At 39.8% G+C, this 24,119-nt stretch overlaps 1 protein-coding gene across 4 annotated transcripts in view; it reads left to right on the top strand.

Moving 5' to 3' along the window:
• Window positions 1–24,119, top strand: part of tbc1d22a (TBC1 domain family, member 22a) — a 115,470-nt gene that overhangs the window by 47,582 nt on the left and 43,769 nt on the right. For 3 of the 4 annotated variants that reach the window (XM_067490321.1, XM_067490320.1, XM_067490319.1), the window contains exons 10-11: window positions 8,796–8,902; window positions 22,514–22,589. In XM_067490321.1, coding sequence (XP_067346422.1) covers window positions 8,796–8,902; window positions 22,514–22,589 — 183 coding nt within the window. Of the gene's footprint in view, window positions 1–8,795; window positions 8,903–19,747; window positions 20,400–22,513; window positions 22,590–24,119 lie in introns of those variants that run through there. The other variant, XM_067490323.1, reaches the window with a different exon arrangement.

Below are 24,119 nucleotides of genomic sequence, written 5' to 3' on the forward strand. Positions count from 1 at the left end.
CACCAGTTTACCTCAAACCCAACATCAGCATAAATGTTCTTTATGGGGAGGTAGATTGCATTCAGTTTATATTGCTGGGTATTTGCATTGTAACGACATGGCTCAATGCTGGTGACAAAGAAGTGATCAAACACGAATAAAGATGGTGGCAAACATGATCACAGAGACTTGGTGCTCCCTGAAATTGTGTCTTGTATTCTTATCCATGCTGGTGACCTAGCAGGTCACATTATGCATTGCTTGGACAGAACAGCTGATTTCAGGCTCAAGCTGGGCTCTGAAAGTACACAAAGAATGTTTGTCGTACAAACTCTATTGTGATAAATAGACTACACACCTCATATGCTATATATCAATAAAGTGGATCCCTTTTATATATTTAGGGACATTTCTTGTGTTTTTGTGATAGCTGTCTACCATCCCACCTCACGCCAATACATAAACAGCTCTGGAGCTGCAGCACTCAGCTATCAATGAATAACAAAACTCCCGTCCATCTTTCATTGTAGCAGATTTTAATCGTTGTTTTTTTTTTTATTTGATTTTTTTTTTATTTCAGATTTTTGCTGTGGAAGCTGACCCTCTGCTTAAATCCTACAGGTGCACTGTGCAACTATTTACAGTGTAAATAGGATGGGATTAGGTTTTATGTCAGTGAGATGTGTTTAAGCCATTTAAGGCAAAGTGGTGTCACTGGTCCTGATTTTCAAAAATTTAAAAGCTATCACAGACAGCACTCATGTGTGGCAGTTGAAAATTTTAGTTAAAAGTTGTGAACCTTATATGTTTTGGCATATGATGTAAGAAAAAAAAAACTACACAGGCTATTGTGACTTTTTGACATTAAGATATTTAAAAAATATACTGAAAAGCAGTAGCTGTGCTTGCATCCACATCTGGCTTGATCCTATTTCCGTGTTTAACCACAGATCCTCTCACTACTCCTGATTAAAAGCAATAGAACTCTGAAATGATCCAGAGAAATAGTTCTGTCAAAAAATGATTTATCTTCTGTGAATAATCACAGGGGTTATTGCATATTTTTAGATTAAGTTAATTACTTGACTATAAAAAGCCATAAATTGAAGCTCTCCTCACCGAGAAGCTTAAGAGCTCTCCAAGTCTCTATTTCTCGTACTCTCTGTCAGGCGTATGATTGGGGGGTGGGAGAAAAAAAAAATCTGTTTTATCATACTGTCACCAGCGAGATGCGTTCTGCTTGACCTGATGCAATTGGAGGCAATTGAAACAGTCATCTTACAGTGCTGCTGCACTGCTGGTGTGTGGTGGTTTGGGTTGCATCACGACCATGTGCGCATACATGCACGTATTGTAAGCACACAAAGACACAGACATATACACTTTTGGGATACGTAAAAAAGATTTGATAAAGTGTGTGAACATATGTACATAGCACTGCACAGTCTCTCTCACCACTCTGCATGTCAACTACTTGTGTGGTTTCTGCTGCTGTCTATACTTATTACTGTTCCCCTGATGTTTTTCTTTTTTCTAACTAACTCTGTACATTACACACACTAATGACTTAATGGACTGATCCTTCACTTACATCTCGGGAGATTTCTCTCAGCTCTCACTAGGAAGGCAGTTTTACTATACCTTGAATGGAGTGGACATCCTATGTGATTAGAAAATGTTTTTGTGTGTTTGTAAGCTAGTCTATTTAAAGTGACTATTATCAAGTGATTGAATTCTAAGCTTTAACTGCTTGGCGCCTGCACTTTTAGACCAGTTTAATCCTAAAAACCCACACAAAAAACCTGCCTATTATTACTCTACTCTGATTATAATTGTAGTGGACATCATGTTACATAATCTGGAAAAAGTACTAAAGATGTAGTTAAAAGATTGAAGTTACACATAGTTTTGATTGATCCTGTAGGGAAATTGTGTTGCTTTGTTACAGCTGCTTTCCACGAGAAAAGTAGAGAAGAAACAAGAGGGAAAAACTTCCACCAAATCAAGACAATAGACAAGTACAAGTACAAACTACTGATCAATAAGTAAGAAAAAACCCACAGAGAGTAATAAAAATAAAGAAAACAAAAATAATAAATGAAATAAATACAATACTATTTGTCCATGTCGACTATTTTGTCTATTCAGTCCCCCTCCTTTTTACAGAAGGTGGATGAGTTGAACAGTTTATTAGCCACTGGGAGAAAGGATCTCCTGTGTTGTTCTGTGGAGCACTTGACTGTGATCAGTCTCTGGCTGAAAGTGCTTCTCTGTGCAGCCAGCACGCAGAGGAGTGGGTGGAAGGGGGGGGATTGTCCAGGATTTAGAGGAGTGTGGACAACATTCTCCCCTCACCCACAACATGCAGAGGGTCCAGCTCCTCCTCCAGAACAGAACCAGCCCTCCTTATCAGCTTGTCCAGTCTGTTACTGTCTGCCACCTTCAAATCACGGAATAGAAGATGGAGCTGGCTACTGGCTACTGCATAAAACATCTCCAGCATGGTGCTGCAGACGTTGAAGGACCTTAGTTTTCTTTAGAAAATACACCATTTTCTGTTTTCTTGTATATTGATACTGCTTTAACTGACCAGTCCAGTTTATTGTCCAGGAGAACACCCAGGTATTAGTACTCCGAAACTACTTCCACCCCCTCTCCCTGTATGGAGAGAGGATTTACAGGAGTCCCGGACTTCCTGAAGTCCACCACCAGTTCCTTTGTTTTACTGATGTTGAGCTGATGATTTCGCTCACATAAGTTAACAAAACTGTCCACCACTGATCGATGCTACACTATATTGTCAAAAGTATTCGCTCACCTGCCTTTTGACCCATATGAACTTAAGTGACACCCCATTCTTAATCCATAGGGTTTAATATGACGTCGGCCCACCCTTTGCAGCTATAACAGCTACAACTCTTCTGGGAAGGCTTTCCACCAGGTTTAGGAGTGTGTTTATGGGAATCTTTGACCATTCTTCCAGAAGTGCATTTGTAAGGTCAGACACTGATGTTGGACGAGAAGGCCTGGCTTGCAGTCTTCGCTCTAATTCATCCCAAAGGTCTTCTGTCTGTCTTCTTGATAGCTATTTCTCTGTCCTATGTGACATAATGAGGGACTTACAGTGCTTTTGTTACACTATAGCATTGCTGCATTGAATGATTATTTCTCTACTAGATGAAACCATTACGTCCTGTATTTTATGTCACTAATTTACAAAGGTTTTAACCAGAAAATGTTTACAATTGAGTCTTTAATGTTAACCATTCATAATTTCATATTCAAGAAAACAACAGTGTTGCTCACTTTTTGATTCAATATTTGTTTGATGTAGGTATCATCATGAATTGAATCAAATCTATAAATTAATTCTGGACTTTGTTATTAAAAATGGAATCGAATTGGGAGACCAGCCTATTAACTGAAAAATATAAAGGAACAAAACAAAAACAGACAAGCTCAAGCCGATTGCTCTTCGTGTGGTTATAAATTTTAAGATCTAGCAGCAGGCATCCTGTTGCTCCAGCTAAGATTTGTACTATTGATGGCCGTTGCCATCTCCTTCTCCTGTATGTTATCACTGCAGAGAAATACAGGAACAACTCTCATCCCAGCAGTGTTGCATCTCTCTGACATTGCCATGGTTACACAACTGTGGAGCATGTTGCCAGCTGTGCACATGTTGAATCACACATTTTCACACACATCTGTGCTATACAAATGTGCCACAGGCAAGTACAAGAGTGGTGATGAGAAGGATTTGTATTGTGAACACAGATATTGGCAGTGGTAGCTACAGCTAATGCGTTGGCCTTACTCAACATTAAAGACTTAAAGTTTCTTCATACAAGACACCATCTTGCCTCAGGGCATGTGGATCATTATGTGTCTGCACATAGGCAGATATGATATTAGTTGAGACTTGATAGCAAAGACTCTTGTTATCTTGCCAGCAGCTGTGGGGCCTGCTGTTTGATGTATGGACACATGGCTTACAGTGCAGATAGTGGGATATGAGGACATTGTTGGAGTGATTTTTGTGGATTTTATAGCCTAAAGAGTTTGCTGATGAGGCTGAAGTTCAGAGGTTGCAGTGAGTAATCTTTAGTGATGTACTGTGAAGACAAACATAGCAAATTAGCTTTTTGGAAACAAAAGCAGACTTTAGAAAAGTCATGTAATCAAAATTTTTCCTTCAAAATAGTGCTAAGATTATTTCCTTCTTTCACCTCCAACTGTTCTCTCTCTCTCTCTCACACACTCTTGTACACTCTTTTACTCCTGCCTTTCATCACCTCCAGCTCCCTATTTACATATCTTCACATTGTGCTTTGCACACTATTATTCTGGTCTCATTGCACTCATATCTCCTGTGATTCTGCATATTTGTATATGCATGCTAGTGTGCTTGGGTGTGTGTGTGTGTGTGGTGGGGGGGTTCAGTGTCTCGGTGACACCAGGCTTGACAGGTTGACTCTTTTCTTAATTATCCAACAGTATGAATGCCACCTCTCTGGAAATATTCAGCTCTCATTAACAGTGGCGTTATCTTACTAATTGTGCCACAGTGGAGAAATCACATTTTTTGGTAGATGCAGCCAGAGTGAGAGGTGGGGTGGGTGAGGTGGGGGGTTTGTCAGAGGTGTGAGGAGGTGGAAGTATTACATGTCTCACTAGCATCTAAAGTGTGCCGCATTTTTAAGTGTCACTTGCATGCTGTTCAGAGGGTGGAAAGTGGATGGGGACATGTTTGGTTTCAGCGCCCAAATTGTAAGTCAGTAGATTCAATAGATTTTTACCTTAACTGCTGCTGTAAAAGATAAGTAATGACTGCACCATCCATGTGAGTTTATGAGCTTTGGATGATAAAATCTTATTTAAATTAATTGTGTGCTGTGTTTCTCATTGGTGGTCTGCAACTCAGCTTGGCTTGTGATTAATCTGAACCAACAGAATGTTGTCAAACAGGATGGGTTTTTTTTTTATTGCCAGTTGCCGTCTGTACAGGCACACGCACTCCCATGCTCAGCGCACACACACGCTTTGTGAATTACATCAGGCTAAACTAGCTCGTTTATCATCTTACATCATATTACCTTGTGGCCCATAGTTGTAGAGGGCAGATGGCAGCACTGGTGTGACTGTGTATTGTGTGTACTTCGCACACGTGCATGTAGGTGCCTCACTTGGTCTCCGGAGGTGTAACCTGACTCCGAATGCCAGGCTGTGCCAAGTGCTCACAGCTGGCAGCGACCAAGCAGTTGGTCTCTCTGGACAAGTTCCCCCCTGTGCCAAAACAAACAGGAAATGAGCCCTGCGGCCAGGCAGGGATTTGGCTCAGTGTCCAATAGGAAGAGAGGTGAGAAGGAAGGGGGGTGGGATGAGGGGAGGGGAAGCTTGGTGAGGCAGAGTAGTAATAGCAGGAGAGGAAATGTCAAATGATTGTATAGGAAAAGTGGAGAAGGGAGAGTTGAGAGGAAAAGCATTGATGTGCCAAAGGAGAGATCAAGAGACTATCAGAGGAAAGTCGAGGTTTAAAAAGAGATGGGAGCAGTGCATTGATGGGAGGAAGGCGACAGGAAGTGGCAGAGCTGAAATTACGTCAAGAGAATAATAGATCAGCTCAAATTCAGGTTGTTGGAGAAAGTGTAGAGTCATAAATTAAATATTTCCCTCTGTAACTAACATTATTGTGGTTGTTTTGTTTCTGTCACATAAAAACCAAACATCAAAGAAATTGTGACTCTTATTATTTATAGTATATATTAGTTTTTCTGTAGTTTTGTGTGCTGCTCCTTGGCAGTGTCACCAAGTGTGTGCTCTGGCCTTTCCTGTGCAGTTTCACCAGTCACAAAATGCCCGTCTGTGCATCTTTGTTTTTTGTAGCTGTATCAAACAAGTTTTTCTACCAAGGTGAGTCTGTGTCCGTGCTTTTCCATCAGCCTGGGAACATTATGGGGCAGAAGATTGTTTCGGAGGAACATCTCACACAGAATTAAAGCCACTGAGTCTCCCTTCTCTGATGTGATGCTTACTGAAGCTTGAACTTCGAGAAATTCCCCAGGTTCTTATTTGTTATTTGTGAAGCATTTCTATTGAGACGCGGATCATGTCTCAGACATGTATTGTTAGCATGGCCTTTGGGAAGCAAAGCTCTGAAAGTAATCAGCAAGAGAGGAATTTCTGCTGAGACATGGTTCCTATGGAAGTAATTAGCTATTTCTCTCCTGACAGCAGGTCAGCAGAGACACACTAACACTATTCAGAGTGGCCTTTTCTGTGGTTTAAATTTTACAAAACTCTTACATTGCATTGCATCAAGTGGGTCATGAAAACTGAATTCAGCAACAGGTTGATTAGTTGTCAGACATTTACTACAAAGCACTTTTCGTCTTTAAACTGTGAACAAAGAGCTGGATGGCTCGGCCTTAACAATGACAGTCAAACCTGAGCTTTGACTGTTTGTATGCATTCATCCATGTACAGCAGGTTACTGGTGTTAGCATCCGTTGCACCAGCGATGACAGAGGGCACTGTTGCCTCAGCAGTCTAGTCTCTCCCACTACAGGGCCTTTCTTCTTTTTTAGCTCTTCCTCGCTCATGCACTTTTGTTATTGTGATGAGCTATGCCCCATTTCAGTGTGACCACTGGGCTTTTGGAAGCAGCCGTTCCTTCTAATCGGAAACAGAGTCGAGGTCCAGGGTTGGAACTATGCCCAACAGCAAGGCTTTAGCTGCGACTGATTTGACACTTTGGGCCCCTCGGGGTCTCCCAAAGCGCCCGAACAGTGGCACACTCAACACCTTGTTAATCATCAGTGACACCATATGAATTGCCAGTCAGCCCCTTTACAATTCATTTTTTTCAACTCCAAATTCCATGCCATCGCCGGTGCGTCCCAGAGAGAGAAGCTTGTATTCATGAGTCGTCATTGTTTTCTGCATCGCTATACAGGAGCCATCAAATTAAATACTGGTTTCAAATTGGTCAGATGGTGGTCTCTTTTGTCTCTGCACTGCTCCAACAGCTGCTCCAACGCTACATTTAGGTGTAGTTGATTGTAGTTGACTTCTGCTGTGGCCTCAATTTAAGCTGAGGAGAAATATTGTGAGTTTTCATTAGCTATGTCTGACTCTGATAATATTTTCTCGGTGAATGATCTCTTCTACTCTGGATGTTTTTGCGCTTCTCATTGAGTTTATGAGATTATATCTCTGTATTATTGCGCTAATATAGGTTGTCATGTGTTGCCTATGGCTTTGTTACATTTAGTATTGTGGTTAGAATGAACTCTACTGACATGTAATCACAATGCAGTGCCTGACCTCGTCCATATCTGTTATTAAAGATCTTGTAGCTATGCAAACAATATTAGATTTTTCTGCGTGTGGATACCTTGATCTGTCCGTGTGTGAACAGGATGAAAAGTCTCACCACAGCCTCTCTGTCCAGCTTCTGTTCATCCTTACCTGACTTCATGCAAGACGAGACAATAATGGGACACACAAACACACACATACAAACACAGAGCCTAGTTGGTAGTGGCTTTGTAGTCCTGGCCCTTTGCCAGCTCTCTGTCTGTCTGTCAGACTGAGCATGCTCATTACAACCTTGACAACATTCCACTGGGGTTGCCAAGGATACCATGCAGCGCTGCCAGGTCCTGTATCCTGTGTGTGTGTGTGTGTGTGTAAAGAAGACACTCAAACAAATACATATATACAGTAGTTTTTTGGTAATATAGAAACACATTCACTCTTTTTTTCGTATTGTGCCCGTCTCTCTCTCTTTCTCCGTCTCTCTCTGTCCCTCTCTTTGTGTGCGTGTGTGTGTGTGTGCGTGCGTGTTTGTGTCTGCTCTCTTTTTTTTCCTCTTTCTAGATCATTGTTAATCAGTCTCGTCCCATCTCCTCTCCACTGGCTGTCAGTGGCTTGTCAGAAGCCCGTCAAAGCCCCTGCAGTCCGTCACACACTGCTGCCGTTAATGACATCTGATGACACCCATCGCTGAAGTCACCCAGTGGAGATGACTGGGGACTCAGTGTGCTCGTTGCTTGGAAATTGTTCTGTGCCATCTGCAGTGTGTTTTAGGATATGCCTGAACAATATTCGGCTGTATTTATTTAAAGACTAATTATCTTTCAACCTCCTTTTATTTTCCTCCTCGCAATTACACAAAAAACAAACAAACAAAAAAAAACCCCAACTAAAATAAGTATAGGTTGACAGGAATGTAGTAAATATAAAATGAGTACAATATAAGTGGTAATTAAACTTTGGCAGGTTTAGAGACTTAAGAAAATGTGCATTTCTTTTGTTCTTCCTTGAAAAATATGCTAAATACAGTTACTCTGTCTGCAGTATAAAAAGTTTACATTTGCTCTGTTGATCATCTGTGTTTCTTTTTATATATGTCTTGCAAACCCACTTCTTCCTCCTTCTCTTCCTCTCACTTTCCCTGTTGAATTTGTCCTCCTCATGCACGTCTGACTTTCTTGTGCCCCTGTCTGAATGGTAGGCTTATGACAGAGCCCCTGCTGGGCTGGTTGGTTTGAATCTCTCTCTCTCTTTCTCTCTCTCTCTCTCTCTTTCTCTCTCTCTCTCTCTCTTTCTCTCTCTCTCTCTTTCTCTCTCTCTCTCTCTCTCTCTCTCTCTCTCTCTCTCTCTCTTTCTCTCTCTCAGTCAGCCTTTTTTTGGGATTTCTTTTTACTTTCCCTCCAATTTTCTGTCTTCCATCTTGCTGTCCCTTTTCATCTGTTCATTACCCTGCACTGCCTATTTCTCACACTCTCTCTGTTCCACTTTGTCTTCTCTAGAGGAGGAAGTAGAAAACTTTGACGTGTCCAGTCTTCAGGAAGAGGCACTGAGGAACATTGAGGCTGACAGCTTCTGGTGCATGAGCAAACTGCTGGATGGCATCCAGGTAAGCATGTGTGTGTTGAGAAGATGTATTCTGTTTTAGAACAAACTGATCAAAATACCCACATATTTTATACTAGCACACAGTACATGCTTCGTCTCTACTTTCTCTTTCTTCCATACTGTCTGCATGGATACTTCTTTTCCTGCATTTTGGTTATGATTGTGTTATTCTCTGATCTGGTTTTAATAGACACATATTCGTCTTGCTGTTGCTTTAACTAAAATAAAGCAATCAAAAGCCCTTTAATTAGGGCAATTGCAACCAGTATTAGGCAAAAAGCTGAGCCTAGAACAAGCTCTTAGCAGCAAGCCTTTACAGTATTAATTTACTATAGCTAATGTTAGCTAGGGATGAAACCGTTGTTTGATTTAATATCGTTTTTTTAACTAAAAAATACCAACAGTTCCAACATTTGCTAACATTAGTTAGGTTTATTAGATAGCTTCCAGAATAGCAAAGGGGGCGACACAGATGTTTAAACACTATACTTAGAGTGGCTGTAGACTGTGGTGTTTATTTTCAGTGCCATTAGCAGCACTAGCAACTTTATTATTAACTAATATTACAGAAATTTTAATTTGCTTATCAAATAAAATGTTGCTAAACTGCTAGTTTCTTTTTCTATTTAGAGCTGAACACTTGTACTACAGCCTTACATCTTACAGAAAATGTCCAAAAGAAGAAAAGCTCCTTTGTTGTTTTAGGCTGTAGAATTATAAAAAAGATTTAAAAAAAAAACCAAAACATGTACACTTTCTTAATACGAGCATCAAGGATGACAAAATATATATCATATACCTACAGTGGATGACACAGATTTATAAACTGCATGCAGACACATGGACTAAGTCTGACCAGACCCTCATGGTTTCAGGCAGGTGATAAACTTTATATGTCTTAAGCTTTCTGTGCTTCCTGTAAGCTGCTTGTGGTTTGTTGTGATGTGACACAGGGATTATCTGTGGTATTGCTTTTTCAGTTACTGATCAGAAGGTGTAAAGGACACTATATGACATAAGTGTACAGATGACATCCACCAAGTAGAGCATTGCTCACAAAGGGCAAGATTAAACTTTGCAGGAGAACATGAAAAGAAGTGTGATGAATATTAGCAGTGCAGTCGTGAGGCAGATCAAATGTTGATGTCAGGTCAAGATTGTTTGACGTGGCCCAGGTCAAGCCCATCACAGTAACTGAATAGTGCCAATCAGGGGAGCAAAGGTGTAGGGGAGGGTTTATATTGTCACTACGAATAAACGTTTCTATGTCCTGATACTAAATGAAAATGTTTTCTGTCTCAACAAGCTTGACAGGAGAAGAATTTTCCGATTCACAATGGTCCCTGTCACCACTGCAAAACTCACAATTAAAAAATGTATTTGATTGATTTATTTTTCTGAAGAAGGAAAAACTGTACAAATATGACCTGGCCAAGCATGTCTCCTGACTTGAATCCAATACAACACATTTGTATTTCACAAGGTAGAACAACAACCCCCCTCTAGCAAAGAGCAGCTGAAAAATATAATTTGTGAAGAACGACAGTAAATCTCTCCACAAATATGTGCAAGCCTGGTGTCACCTATGCTCAGAAGGATTGAATTTGTCATAAAAAAGACTAACATGTAAATCCTGCTAGAGCCCTCTTACTCTGTAAGCATTATGGACTAAAAAGTAGGTTCTGCATAGGTTTAAGAAATGTGATTGTCTTGGATATTTTGAAAGCAGGCCTGTTGTCTGGAGAAGAGATAATTGCACACAGACACCAGCTCCAAACTTCATTTTGTTTCATCATTTCTTTCCAAGCCGTTTTGCACATGAGTTCTCCAAAGCGACCATGCTCTAAGTGGTCATGGATGAGCCATCTGTCAGTTTTAAACTTGCCTGCCTGATCTGGTTGTGTATTGGTCCTCAACAGTACCACTGTTACTTAGCATCTTTAGTTCTGCCTTTGTTCTAAAATGTGGTTAAACTTCATCTCTGTATGTTGGATTTTGACATTTAATTCTTACTCCAAAACGACTAGTCTCCTTCTTTGTTGATGCTTGTGTTTATACCGTCAAGAATTGCTGGCAGCTTTAACATGTTTACCACATTATAGTGTCCTTTTGGCTTAGTGGTAATGCAAAGGTCTATTTGCTTGTAACTGTTAGGGTATGAGTACACTGACTGTTTCTGATCATTCTTTTCGCACAGCTATACTCAAATAATTGTCTTGCACAGTTAAAGAAGCAGGTGCCAGTTCTTCCCAGTTGGGGTCAATGACCCAAATTTAAAGAAACACTTAAGGGAATGGCAACAGCATTGAGACTTTAAATGTATTGATTGGGTGATGTGCCCATTGTACAGAATTCGTGTGTAAGGACGTAAAAGAAACACTGTTAATCTTTGAGGTGAAGTTTAAGTGACAAAAAAGGGCAGCATTTGGTTTTTTTGTTTTAAACATATGCGTAGCCCTACACTTGAGGTAATTAATAATAAGAAGCTTGTGTTGTTCATAAAATGCAAACATCCATAAATAACTATCAATTGGCTATTCATTTAAGAAATTAATAGACACTGCACCCTGTTGCCCCGAGAGAGCAAGGCAGAAAGAAAGCAAAGCTTGAGAGCAGAGGAAGGAAGAGAGAAGAATAGTGTGTGTCTTTGTGTATGCTTTTGTATGTGTATGGATGCTGTTTGTCCCCATGCTTGTGTTTGTGTGTGACCTTGGCTCCAAACTAATTATGTGCAATGCACCAGGGAAGCCCATGTTTCCCCCCCTAATGCTTTCTAAACAATCTGACGGAGGCTGAGTGCCTCAGCACCGTAATTAGTTGGTGATCCTTGCACTGACCTTGTCTCAAACCCTCTCACACCCACTATACACTATTACACTTAACTGAGGGCCTGAATGTGCAGGTCTGAGGGTTAGAGAGAGGGAGAGTCTGTCCATGCAATTACAGTTACTCGCTGCCTTTAAGCACCTGATATTTCCAGTCTTAACTTGAAAACTGATGCCATACTAGTGTCCACTAGTTTTGGAGCAAATTAGGTAAGAATATTTAAAGGAGTTTAGGTGCATCGCAATTTGGGAACAAACTCCAAAATGGAAAGATTGAGAACTTCTGCATAGGTGGGAAATTTTGCGAAGACAAACATACTGTAGTTCCTCCTACCTGTTCACAGCTAGTGTTCATTTCCTGTAATTTGATGTAATTACCTCATGTACAGTTGAAAGACTTTTGAAAGTTTTTTTATTATCTTTTAAAACATTAAATTGGCCATTAGCTCTGGCTTGAGTGTTTAGCCACCGTGCTTCTCTCCCACCTTGAAACTGAACAGGCTATTTTGGCTGTCAGTTCACTTAAGCAGCATCTCTAATGAGCTGCGGCTTTAATTGGCAGCACTGCAGCCCCCTCCTCCAAAGGAGCAGGCTGGGATAAAAGGAGATCACCTAATTCCAAGCAATAATCTCTGTTGACAAAATCAGAATGACTTGTCAAAATAACTTGAACACGAGAACTTTTTTTTTTTTTTTAGTCATGACACTTCGAAACCATTGAAATTTTGGGAGTAAATCTTAGATGCCCCTGTAATGGCTGGGGACTGTGAGACAACAACGACATAGGTGTGTGTATTATTCATTGATTTCATAAGCTGGGTTCTTGAGTGAAGACTGTCCTGATATGACCTTTAACACACTAGTAAATCGACAAGCACTAGTGTTTGTATGTGTGTTTACAGCACCATCAACAAGATAACAGCAGACATCTCTCCATAGTCCATTTAAACATCAAACACTGCCCACAGTTGCCACCTCTAGTTCAAAAAACATGGCTACTGGAGTAGAAGCAGCAACATTAGTCATCTTCAAATGGGCCAGTCTTCATTATTGTTCATGATTATCCGCTCATATGACACATTCAAGCACTTCCAAGCATGGCTACAAGCTGATGCATAAACTATGATCATTTTTTATGAACTGCAACGAATTTGAATGGTGTAAACATAAAATAAATGTTCAAAAAACACGAAGGAAACTTTATTAGATCAGTACCTTTACCCATTAAAATCCCCAATATTACCCCAGTCCCTCTAGCAGCCAGTTAGTCTCATACTGTGCTAAATTGGACAGTGCCTCTGGCTAACTTGACTAATTTAAGTTGTTAAAATGGTTCCAGGTCTGCTGTTTGAATTAATTTAATTAGAAATGTCCCCTCTCCCCAATATTGTGTTTTTCTTTTAACATGCCCTTGTAATTGCAAACCATAAGATATCATTAACCTTTTTGTCACATTTTACAGTGTAGTCAGTGCTGCATTCAGTATGTGGCAGCTATGTAGTGTCCAAGCAAAACCACTGAGTCTGTGTGTTACCTGCGATGCCCAGAGAGGGAAATGAAGTTTAAAAAGTCCATTATTCCGCCAGCACACCCCCGAGGGCTCTCAGTTTTAAAGCCAGCAGATGAAAACCTGCCTTTTATGCTAATTCTGCAGATATGCCTTTTACAGCAGGGGCTCTGATGTGTGTTTTTCCAGTCCATGACCTAACTTTGAGAAATTTAATTTCGCCCAGGGATCTGCACTTGTTATATTTCACTGGTAGGCTTGAAAAATGGGGGTCCAACATAAAAATGTCTCTGACTCCCTTTCATTAAAATACCTCGGTTTGACGTACTAGTTTGTGCCATTTTGACATGATTTTTATTTACAGGGCACAATTGTAGCTAACAATTGTTGGGAGGTTCGGGCCCCGCTCCTCCCAACAAGACGCTGAACCCCCAACAGCTCATTCCCATCCCCAGCCGCACAGTGCTGGTCCAAGCCCGGTAGAATTTGGGGAGGGTTGCATCAGGGAGGGCATCCGGCGTAAAAACTACACAATTAACATGCGGACAAATGATCCTAAACTCATGGTATCAAACCATTAAATCAGGTACTGTCAACATTTAAATGCTCCTTCCCTTACCACTCCAAGACTAGGCTTCCACCAGCCCCTCCCTTAGAACGCGAGCCAGTCGGAGTATGTCTGGTCATTGTCAAGGCAACCATCTGTTTCCTCAGTGCCAGCAAGAGATGGTGTCTCCCTCGAGTAGGAACAGGGGTCCGAGAACCGATGTCTAGCAGACGGTAGACAGACCAAACCAGACGCCATGTCCTGTTCTGGTGTTCCCAAGGGTTCCCTAACGCCACCTTGGGTTGTCACTCAATCCAACACACACACACACACACACACACACACACACACACACACACACACACACACACACACACACACACACACACACACACAGAGGAGGAGTGATCTGCCAGCTGGTGCTTCTGCGTGTGTGATGCTTGACATGCTTGTATATGTGTTTGTATTGTCTGTCTTCTGAGCCTTATTGGAGTCTCTGTAAATGCATCAGCAGTTCGAGGACAACTTAGACCTTAACACACTCACCTCCCTCTTTGTGAGTCATACATACTTTTTCCACTACCGTTTCCCTTTTTTTTTTTTACAGATTAAATGGCAACGTGTTAGCTAAACAAGTTTACATGCAGGTCAGTGGAGATGGAAACAGTAACAGCTGCTGAGGGGAAGAGGTGAGGATAAAGGCTGAGGCTGGAAAATAAAGCACAGAAACGATGGATAGAGACATTTATGCAATAAGAATGGCATAAAGAAGAGTATGTGCTGTTCTGTTGGATGAAAACCTTGTTAGCAGAGAGGCAAGTGGTGTTGTTCACGTTAAGGGTCATGTAAGGCAAGACGGGTTTCTTTATATAGCATAATTCATACTCTGAGGCAATCTCAGAGTTCTTGTTAATTAACAGCATGTACTTCCTTTTGAAATGAGAAAAAAGCTTTTACATTTGCTCCATTATCTGTATTGGGTTGCTCATGGGTAAATGGGCCACTTCACAAAGAAAATACTATATATAACGCCAATCTGAAGGTGTGGAAGATGTAAAAGATGTTCCCTTGTATTGAAAATAATGTCTGGCCTAGTGTTTAAATGTCCAAAAGATATGGACTACGGTAACAGGTGGCTACAGTCTGCTTTTTTAGAGACCTCTTTTATCATTTACATTTTTAAACATCACATTACTGGGGGAAGCAATTAAAGATACCTGGTTGCTTCAGATATAAAAAGTGGGTAACCATGTTTGTGAACAGCTTTGCACCTCTGTCCCTCATCCCTCTTTTCATGGGGGCACTGCTGGAGTACAGAGTTGGTGGGATTGGGATTTGGGGATGCAGGAAGAGGACTGTGCAATGCAGCCATCAAATGAGGGAATATCTGGATTGTGTCACAACTTGAAATGTAATTTCATCTCCTCTTTTCTTGATCAATAAAAATATAGAGAGATCTCGTTTAGGTTTTTATTCCTTTTTAGTCACTGATTTTTACATCAATGAAATTACAGAGATGTAGTCACGGTTATTGGTTCATGACAGCCGTTTCCTCTTGTCTTCTTTGGAAACAAGTCATTAAAAAAAAACATTTTCATCACAGTTTTTGTTAATAAAAACAACCTGTCATCTTTCTGACATATTCTTTTTCTGCTTCTCTCCTCCTCCCTCTCACTCACACATATACCTGACTGACAGATTGTGGCCCTGTCCTTCAGTCTTTTCTACAACCCTGTGCAGCAATTATTGTCTACCCTTTATCTTGACCTGTCATCTCTCTTCCTTAGTCTCTCCTCTGTCCTTATGTCTCTTTGTCTCTCTCACACATACACATACCTTTATGGCGTTGTTGTGTTGTTTCTGTCCAACTTGCTGATAGACATCCGGTGCCACAATGGGAGGCAATCTTAGTCCGGTATAGAGCCATTGTTGTCTCTAATAGAATGGACTGAGAGGTGAAGAGGAGCTATTGATTTGGCTGAGGGAGAGAGAGACAGAACAAAGAAGGAGAGAACAAGAGGCTGTTGACACCTGACTGAGAAAGAGAGACTCAGACTTTATGTTTGTGAGCTGTGTGTGTTCGTTCAAGTGGTTGCACCAGGGCAGTTTGACTTACTTGCTGGGTCAGATGTGGTCGATGGACAGATGGTGGTAGAAGTGGAGAATGTATGAATAATGAAGCAGTGAGAGTTGATTTCCTCCTGTTGCCTCAGCTGATCAAAGATCCAACATATTGGATTTGACAAAGAGAGGAAGCCAGTGGATAAGGGACAGGCATAAGAAGGAAGAAAATAGGACAAAATCTAAATAGTAAAGTAGCTGAGAGAGTGAAAGAGAATAGGGAGACAGATTAGGATATGGAAAAGGAGAAACTGCAAGGAGATAGAAGGAGAACACATTAAAGGTAGAGAGAGAAAGACAAAGAAAAGAGATAAATGTAAATGCAGGACAAGAGAAGAAAGCAAGAAAAGAACTATATATTTGTATCATACACTAATCACAAATGTGTGTCTAGAACAAAAACATCTAACTAAACAACAGTCAGTCATAAAATAAAATGCAATACAGCATGGAACAAAATTAAACACCAGGGAGCACAGCAACGCAGAGGAGACATAATAGCATGTTCAAAACACTTAGTCAAGTCTAGCCTCATTAGCACCACCAAAGTGATGAAAATAGACAATGGAATGGAGAACAGAAGGAGATAGAGCTAGAAATGATAAAGGAAAAAATGAGAGGAGGGAAAGATGAACAGAGAGCGTATGATAAAGAAGGAACAGACCAAGATTTATACCAAAAAAGGAGCATGGAAAATAGATGGAGGAGGAGAAAATGTTGAAAATGAGTGAGAAAGCAATAAGGGATATGAAATGAGCATAGAAAGTACAAAACTGAAAGCACAGACCAGGAGAAGTTTTTAAAACCTCCTGACCCTCAAATGCATTACCATGTTTTTTTATTTTTATTTTTTTTACATCTGGTTACAATTACATAACTCGAGTAGAAAGACATATGAAAATCCTTTCCATTTCCTTTTATCTCCGAAAAAGTGGAACTACAACAGCTGCACAATGAAATGATATTAAAAGTTAGTTCACTGTTGCTTCTGAAAGTTGATTAAATGAAACTGTGGAGGAACAAACAATAGAATGAACCACAGTATCAAAAGTAAGAGAAGCCATTTGGCCTGTGGTAACAAAGCTAACAGATTCAGGATATCTTGCAATTGTGTTAAAAGAACCCAATTGAACAATATGAGCAGTCTGTAGTTGGTATAAATATTTAAGTGAGAGAGGAATAATTTCTGACATCAAATCTGTGCATTTGACGCATGGGTTTGTTATATGTCCATCTGTCATCTTTTTATTAGTGACTAGCCTACACACACTGTAGAGGAGTCAGGGCTACCTAGCTCACAAAGCTGTGCCTGCTTCACTGGTGCATTAAATAGCAGTATCTTCATGCAAGAATGTGACAAACTCAGAGCTCTGATTCAACATTACATTGTTTTGATTTTTTATTTTTCCCCACATGATCTTATCCAACTTTTTTTGTTTGTTTGTTTTACATGCATGGGCTAAGAATAGTGACGTGATGACAACCAAAACTTCTAATTGAAAAAGGAAAAATTATTAATTTAACCAATAGAACTTAAAAAAACGAACGCACACAGCAAATGCCTGTCTTGTGTAACAGCCAAAAATGGATATCAAGAGTAACGTGGATGGAAGGATAAGTCTGGCATCTGTATATCATATAAACCAGACCCCAATTCCAAAAAAGGTGGAAAGATGTGAAAATTTAAATAAAAACAAAATGCAATGATTTGCAAATCTCCTCAACCCATACAGAACAAAAAACGAATCAGATGTTGAAATTGAGATTTTTTACCATTTCATGGAAAATATTAGCTCATTTTGAATTTGATGGCAGCAACACATCTCAAAAACGTTGGAAGAGGGGAAACAAAAGGCTGGAAAAGTAATTGCCATACATCAAAAACAAATGGAGGAGCTTTTGAGAACTAATTAGGTTGATTGGCAACAGGTCAGTAACATGACTGGGTACAAAAGGAGCATTTCAGAGGCAGAGCCTATTGAAATGTAGAGATGGGCAGAGGTTCATCAATCTGTGACAACCTGTGCCATAAAATTGTGGAACAATTTCTGAAAAATGTTGGTCAACATAAAATTGCGAAGACCTTAAAGATCCCACCATCTACCATATAGAATATCATCAGAGATTCAGTGAATACGGAGGAATCTCGGTGCACAAAGTTCCAAACTGGATGCACCTGATCTTCGATCCCGCAGATTCAAATCATGCACGCTCTGTGTGGCACATGCTGCATGCTCTTTCCCACTTTGCCTAAAGTCTTAACAAAGAGATGATGTCTCAGAAGATAAACTCCCGTTTCCCACCCTGGAATAGTTTTACGCATATGTAATTTTAAATTAGAATTCAATTCAAATTCAACCTGGTTGTAGTTCAACATATCTTGCCAGCAGTTTTACAGACTTACGTCCTTTTACTTTTTAGGCCACAGATAATTTATTTATTGCAATTTCTTTAGTGGCTACTGGGACAAAATGGAAGCAAGACTGAGCAGTGTGCTGTACCCAGCTCTCTTAACACATCTGCAGCATGAATGTATTATGAGGCTTGGATACCAGATTAAAACATGGTTCCCATACGTTTGTTCGTCAGTGAAAAAATGTGCAAAAATCTCCCTGCACACATTTGTGACGCTTAGAAAAATGTGGTGAGTGTTTTGTAGCTGTTTATTGTGCAGTGACTTTGTTTCAAATTTCACTCACTGATCAGTGCTGATCCTATAACTCCTTTGGCCCTTTTTGTGCTATTGCATTAAGCAAGTATACTGTATATAAACATTGTATGATCTAAAATCCTTTTAAATTTTATTTTGTAAGGCATGAAAGACACATGACAGCAAATGTAAACATAATGTTTGATTACAAGTAACCTCCACACAAGAAAAGATTTAAAAAGAGAGAGAATAATAATCCTGTAGACATGTAGAGTGATAATTTATCAAAAGGTAATAGATCAGTTAGTTGAAGGATGGTTATTGTGACAGACTGGAAATGTGGCAGGGATTAGCAGAGGTGATAAAAAAAGCAGACCTAAAGATACAAGGTTATAAGATACAGAGAAAACATACTATGAATGTGCGAATAAAGTGAAAGAACGACTTGAATAAAGCAAGAGAGTGAACATTGGACAGAAGGCAGAGAGAGAATTTAAATGGCTAAATAACTGGAAAATGCTACAAGGTGATTTTAAGACACAGACAAGAGAAGCAGAAAGCTGGAAGCTGGTGAGAAAGAGAGAAGGAGGGGCAGTTGATTAAAGCCAGCAGCTTCAATAATGCAAATGTAATTACTTGTAGTGGCCCTCACACTTGCTTAGCACCTAACCGCATTAATACTGGAGTTGTAGCAAAAGAGACAGAGAGAGAAAAGGAGCAAGACAGGTACACTCAAATGTTAAATTAGCAAAAAATAAAGTGAACTACAAGGGTGATTCCGCTAATAAAACATATGTAGGAGGGAGAAAATACATTATGAAAATGATACGATGAGACTGGGGATTATGGACGAATGGTGGGAGGATGATTCAGGCGTATATGTGAATACAAGACTTTGAAGCTGTTTTTCATACGTGAGTTTCCTTATGAAGGCTATGATAGGGATCACACAAAAGGCTGCACTGGGGGGTTAGAAGGATGGAACGCAGCTATAGATGGAGGAATGACAAATAAAACCATTAGAAAAGGCAGTTTCTCCACCCTACCAGCCACTGATGGACTCAGGACACACATGCCTTGGTTCTGCTGAGCCTGAAGGACAACTAGAGCTGTTCATTACTAAAAGACTTCTGTTCCCCTCCTCTCTTTCTTTCTCTCTTTCTTCTTCTCATTTTCTCTCTCCCTCTCTCCATCAGTGGGATAGTTTGCCACATCAGCTGTTCTCCAGCCACTCTGAAATGACCCCTCAAGGAAATGCAATCGCCAGTGTGTGTGTGTATGGTGTGTGTATTTGGTTGTACACACACACACACACACACACACACAAAATGCTTATTGTGTTGTTCTCACATGTATTGTATTCTGCAGGTTCAACCAGCTGAAACTGTCCACTTTTGTTCTCATATTCACTTGCAATTATTGTATTTTTGTTCTAAATAAGACTTAAAATATTGCTATTTCAATATATGGTCTCAGACACATTTTTTAAAATATACAATTTTCTTAAGGACAAAGCAAACCCTAAAATATGTCACAACTTGCTGTCATGTGTCTTAGTTGACATCAATTATAATTGTAACCAAAAAATCATCTGAAAGTGTCATATTTTCCTTTTTCAAATCACCAGGATTATTTAAAAAAATGAAGATATGTTTGATGCGATGATTGCAATGAAACATTATAATATATGTAAAACTGTATAGTTTTTGTGGAAGTATTAAAATGTCAGTTTTGAGAATCAGAGACAAAAGAGTAAAAAAAATATTGTAATTGTTGTTACAATTATTGTAGTCTGTAAGTAGACAAAAAGTGTGAAATCACTGCCTGCCCATATTTAATAAATTGTCTAAGAGTTGAAAACTAGTAAAGTGCAACAACAACACATTTACTCAATGTAACTTTTACTCCTATCAAACCTAATCACTAGTTTTCCAGACTTCATAAAGAAGTGGAAAGGCTAAACACTTAGATGATTAATAGTCCACTAGTGGGACTCTTATTCAGAAAACTTCTCTGATACCGCATCCGATAGCACATTAACCTCACGTTGGTTGAGCAAGTAGGCGGCGGTAAAACTGTCTGGTGTTTGGAGCTTCTTAATGTAAAGCTGACTGCAAGCTCTGCTCTGCTAGAGTCTTACAATCCTAACAGTCATACTCAAAAGGATTATTTTAAAGGACAACTTTACTGATACTGAACTCTCTTCTTTTGAGCCTAGTTTGAGTAGTACGTGTGAGTGTATGCCATCCCAGACTTCCCGACATTAAAATATGTCTCTGCTTCTAGCTGAAAAATGCCTCCAGATGACATCCCCTGGAGGAACCTTCAGTTTAGATTATGCCATCTTGTTTCTGACACTGTGCAGTTTGTAATCATGGTCAATGTGCTTTTCCAGAGCTCCCACAGATGAAATCATCTGAATTCCTAATTATGAAAACCTCCTCTGGGTGATGTCAACTGGAGGAGTTTTGTTCAAGCTAGAAGCAGATAAATCTTTTAATATTTGGAAGTCAGAGGGAAGATTAAAAGCATTAATGTACATTTACACCTAAACTAAATTCATAGAAAGCACGTTGAAAATCAGTGTGGTCGTCCTTTAATCATAATCATATTTACGACTGACATCAGCAACCACCAAGGGAGATCTACATTAACTACAGCTTTACCTGAAGTTTGTTTTGTTTTACAAAGTTATCATATCTCCATATACCTCTATAAACTAAGAAATAAACACATTAGAGCGCATGCGCCAAGGTGTGTGCGGCCTGTCCCAGTAGCTCCTGCTGCTATTTTCTTCCTTTTTTGTGTTAAAGCCTTTTTCTGCAGCAGTTTCTGCCAGTGGGCCTGATCAGCTTAACTGTGCTGTGGATTGATGAGGATTTTGCTGTCGAGCAAGTCATACTAGAAACACAGAAGTTTATTACTAGTATTAGCAGGTACTCAAATGTAAGTACTGTACTTGTACTCAGTCTGGGAAAAGTGGTATTGTGACATCCTCCAAGTAGATACCACTGTTTAGTGACCTCTGCACTATGTGGAATGCAACTTTCAAATAAATGCTTCTTGAAATGTTATAACTACTGTAAATACTGAATTTTGTCCAGTAGCTACAGAGATGGGAACATTTCTTTTTGCTTGATTAATTAAGTTTTGAGATTTCCTCATTTATTGAAATGTTATAAGTGCCCTATACTGGTATGGAGATGTAGCTTTATTAACATTACTCCTTGTATTTCATTTGCAAGCTTTGAAAAATATACATATATATTTTTTCCCCACCACTTTACAGCAAACAGAAAGTCAGGGCCCATTCACAGCTTACCTGTTATGTTCTTACAGTCACATTCACAGTCAGCCCTCTACTTTGTCTTCAAGGCCAGAGCTGCACATGTTTTGTCATGCCAGTGCTAGTTAGGTGGCCTATTTTCTCTATTTACTGTTTTTAAAGATGGCTCAGGCTTTGTGTGAAGTGTGAAATGAGGTCTGGCAAACACTTCAAATCTGTAATGGCTATTGCACTTTTCTGAAAATGAATCCTCAAAGTGAAAACACGAAATTTCAAACCCTTCAAGTGTGTGCTGCAATACACTGACTCTCAGGCCAGATGGATGCAAAACGTCAATGTGCAACAAATCACCTAAGTTTCTTCTACAAGAGATCAGTTTCACAGCTTGTCTAAAAACAAAATAAAGAATATTCAGATGATCAAATATCTGATCACTTGTTTTTATTGCTGTTCCTTGCACTTTCTTGTTACGTGGTCACCCCAGGTGTTATCGGTTTACTGCTCTGTCCTTGGTTCTTGTTGTTGGATGTGTGCAGATTGCATGCATTCACTTTAGGAGTCAGCAATAGACTTTAAATATATATAAAAAAGCACATCACGGACCAACTATTTAAACTTTTTGTAGATTGAGTTTCTGTCCACATTAACTCTGACTCTGTCTGATTTTTCTTCTCAGGACAACTATACATTTGCCCAGCCAGGCATCCAGAGGAAAGTCAAGGCTTTGGAGGAGCTGGTCAGCAGGATTGATGGTGAGTCATCTGCCTTGCCTCTATCCATCCATCCTTCCACCCATCCATAAAGTACTTTCTGCTCCCAGCTCTGCCAGTTTGACTTGATTTCCATTTACTGCTTCTATTCTTTCCTGTAGCTTCTTACACATTCTTTTCTTTTCCCTTCTTCAAAATTACAATACTCAACAGGGTTTTTTGGTTTATAATGGGAAAGGTGACTTAGAAATGTATTTTTTTTGGTTAGTTTTTAGTTTGTTTTTGAGAAAAAGAGCAAACCTTGAATGCCTTGGGTTTTCTAAATGCCAGCTTTTGTATCAGTGTAAATTATATTTTTTTCATGATCATTTTAGAGTTGGACAAGGGAAAATTAGTGACATGGAAGCGTCCATAAACATTTTTAGTGTGAGACTCCCTGTGTTCTTTGACTCCTTTATTATTCCCAGCTTTAACAAAGCTATGTTTAGCTGAGTGGAGAAGGGACTTTGGTGATCACCTTTTTGCATGAATGTCCTAAAGTTCTTTGTGTCTTGTGACTGGAAACATGCATAACATGGTAAAACTAATAATTGAAAAAAAAAAGTCTTGTTATTAATTATTTTTCTCATAACCTTGACTTTCTTTAACCCAAACTCTCGTTTGTTCTAACGTTTATGTAAGAACAAGATACACATTTGTTTTCACACCTTGACGCAGTTGTCGTCAGTTTTTAATACCACGGTTGTGTGGTTGCATCTTGCCACCGTTTATTCCAGTTCAATATTTGGAATGTTTACATGCTGGCTATAATACGGGAAAAACAATGGCCTGCTGAGCTGATGTTAATATATGCACACTGAGTGTACTGATACTCAGCTCGATGACATTTCACATAAACTTACAAGGTGTTAATTAGCAAAGCAGCTTTTCCGCTCTGTATTCGCAACATATTTCTCATTTTGTTAAAGATTATGTTAAAGAAAGTGCTTGGAACAAACCACAATGCATTATGGAAAACAAGGTCAGATCAGAGCAAGCCTTTGTGGTCGTGTTCTTGGCTGACCTTGGTGCTGTCCAGCCCATCACCCACTCACCCAGAGAGGGGGAAGGATGCAGTCGTTGCATTCAAATGGAGAAAGTTCATAAGGGTAGTTGTGTATGTTTGGTGTGTGTGTGTGTGAGGAAGTGAGAGAAAAAGAGTATCAGAGAATAATAGTGTGTATTTTCACCTACCGATTTGCATGTGGGATTGTTACTAGAAAACCTGCCAAAAGTCAAGTTAGTGTACGTGTCCCTGTGCGTGCATGATTTCTCTGTGTGTAGATGAAATTATACCGTCAGCTGTAGCTCAGTGGGTAAGGCAGTCATCAGTGGGTCGATTCCCAGTCCCTCCTGGCTACGTGTCGAAGTGTCCTCAGACAAGAGACTGAACCCCGAGTTGCTCGCGGTGGCTCAGGTGAGCACCTTGCACGGCAGCCACTGCCATCGGTGCGTGAGTGGGTGAATGAGAAGCAACATTGTAAAGTGCGTTGGATAAAAATGATCCTAGTGGTTCGCTTGTTTGTGATAACA

This window comes from Channa argus, chromosome 21 (assembly GCF_033026475.1).
Source record: "Channa argus isolate prfri chromosome 21, Channa argus male v1.0, whole genome shotgun sequence".
Taxonomy (NCBI): Eukaryota; Metazoa; Chordata; class Actinopteri; order Anabantiformes; family Channidae; genus Channa; species Channa argus.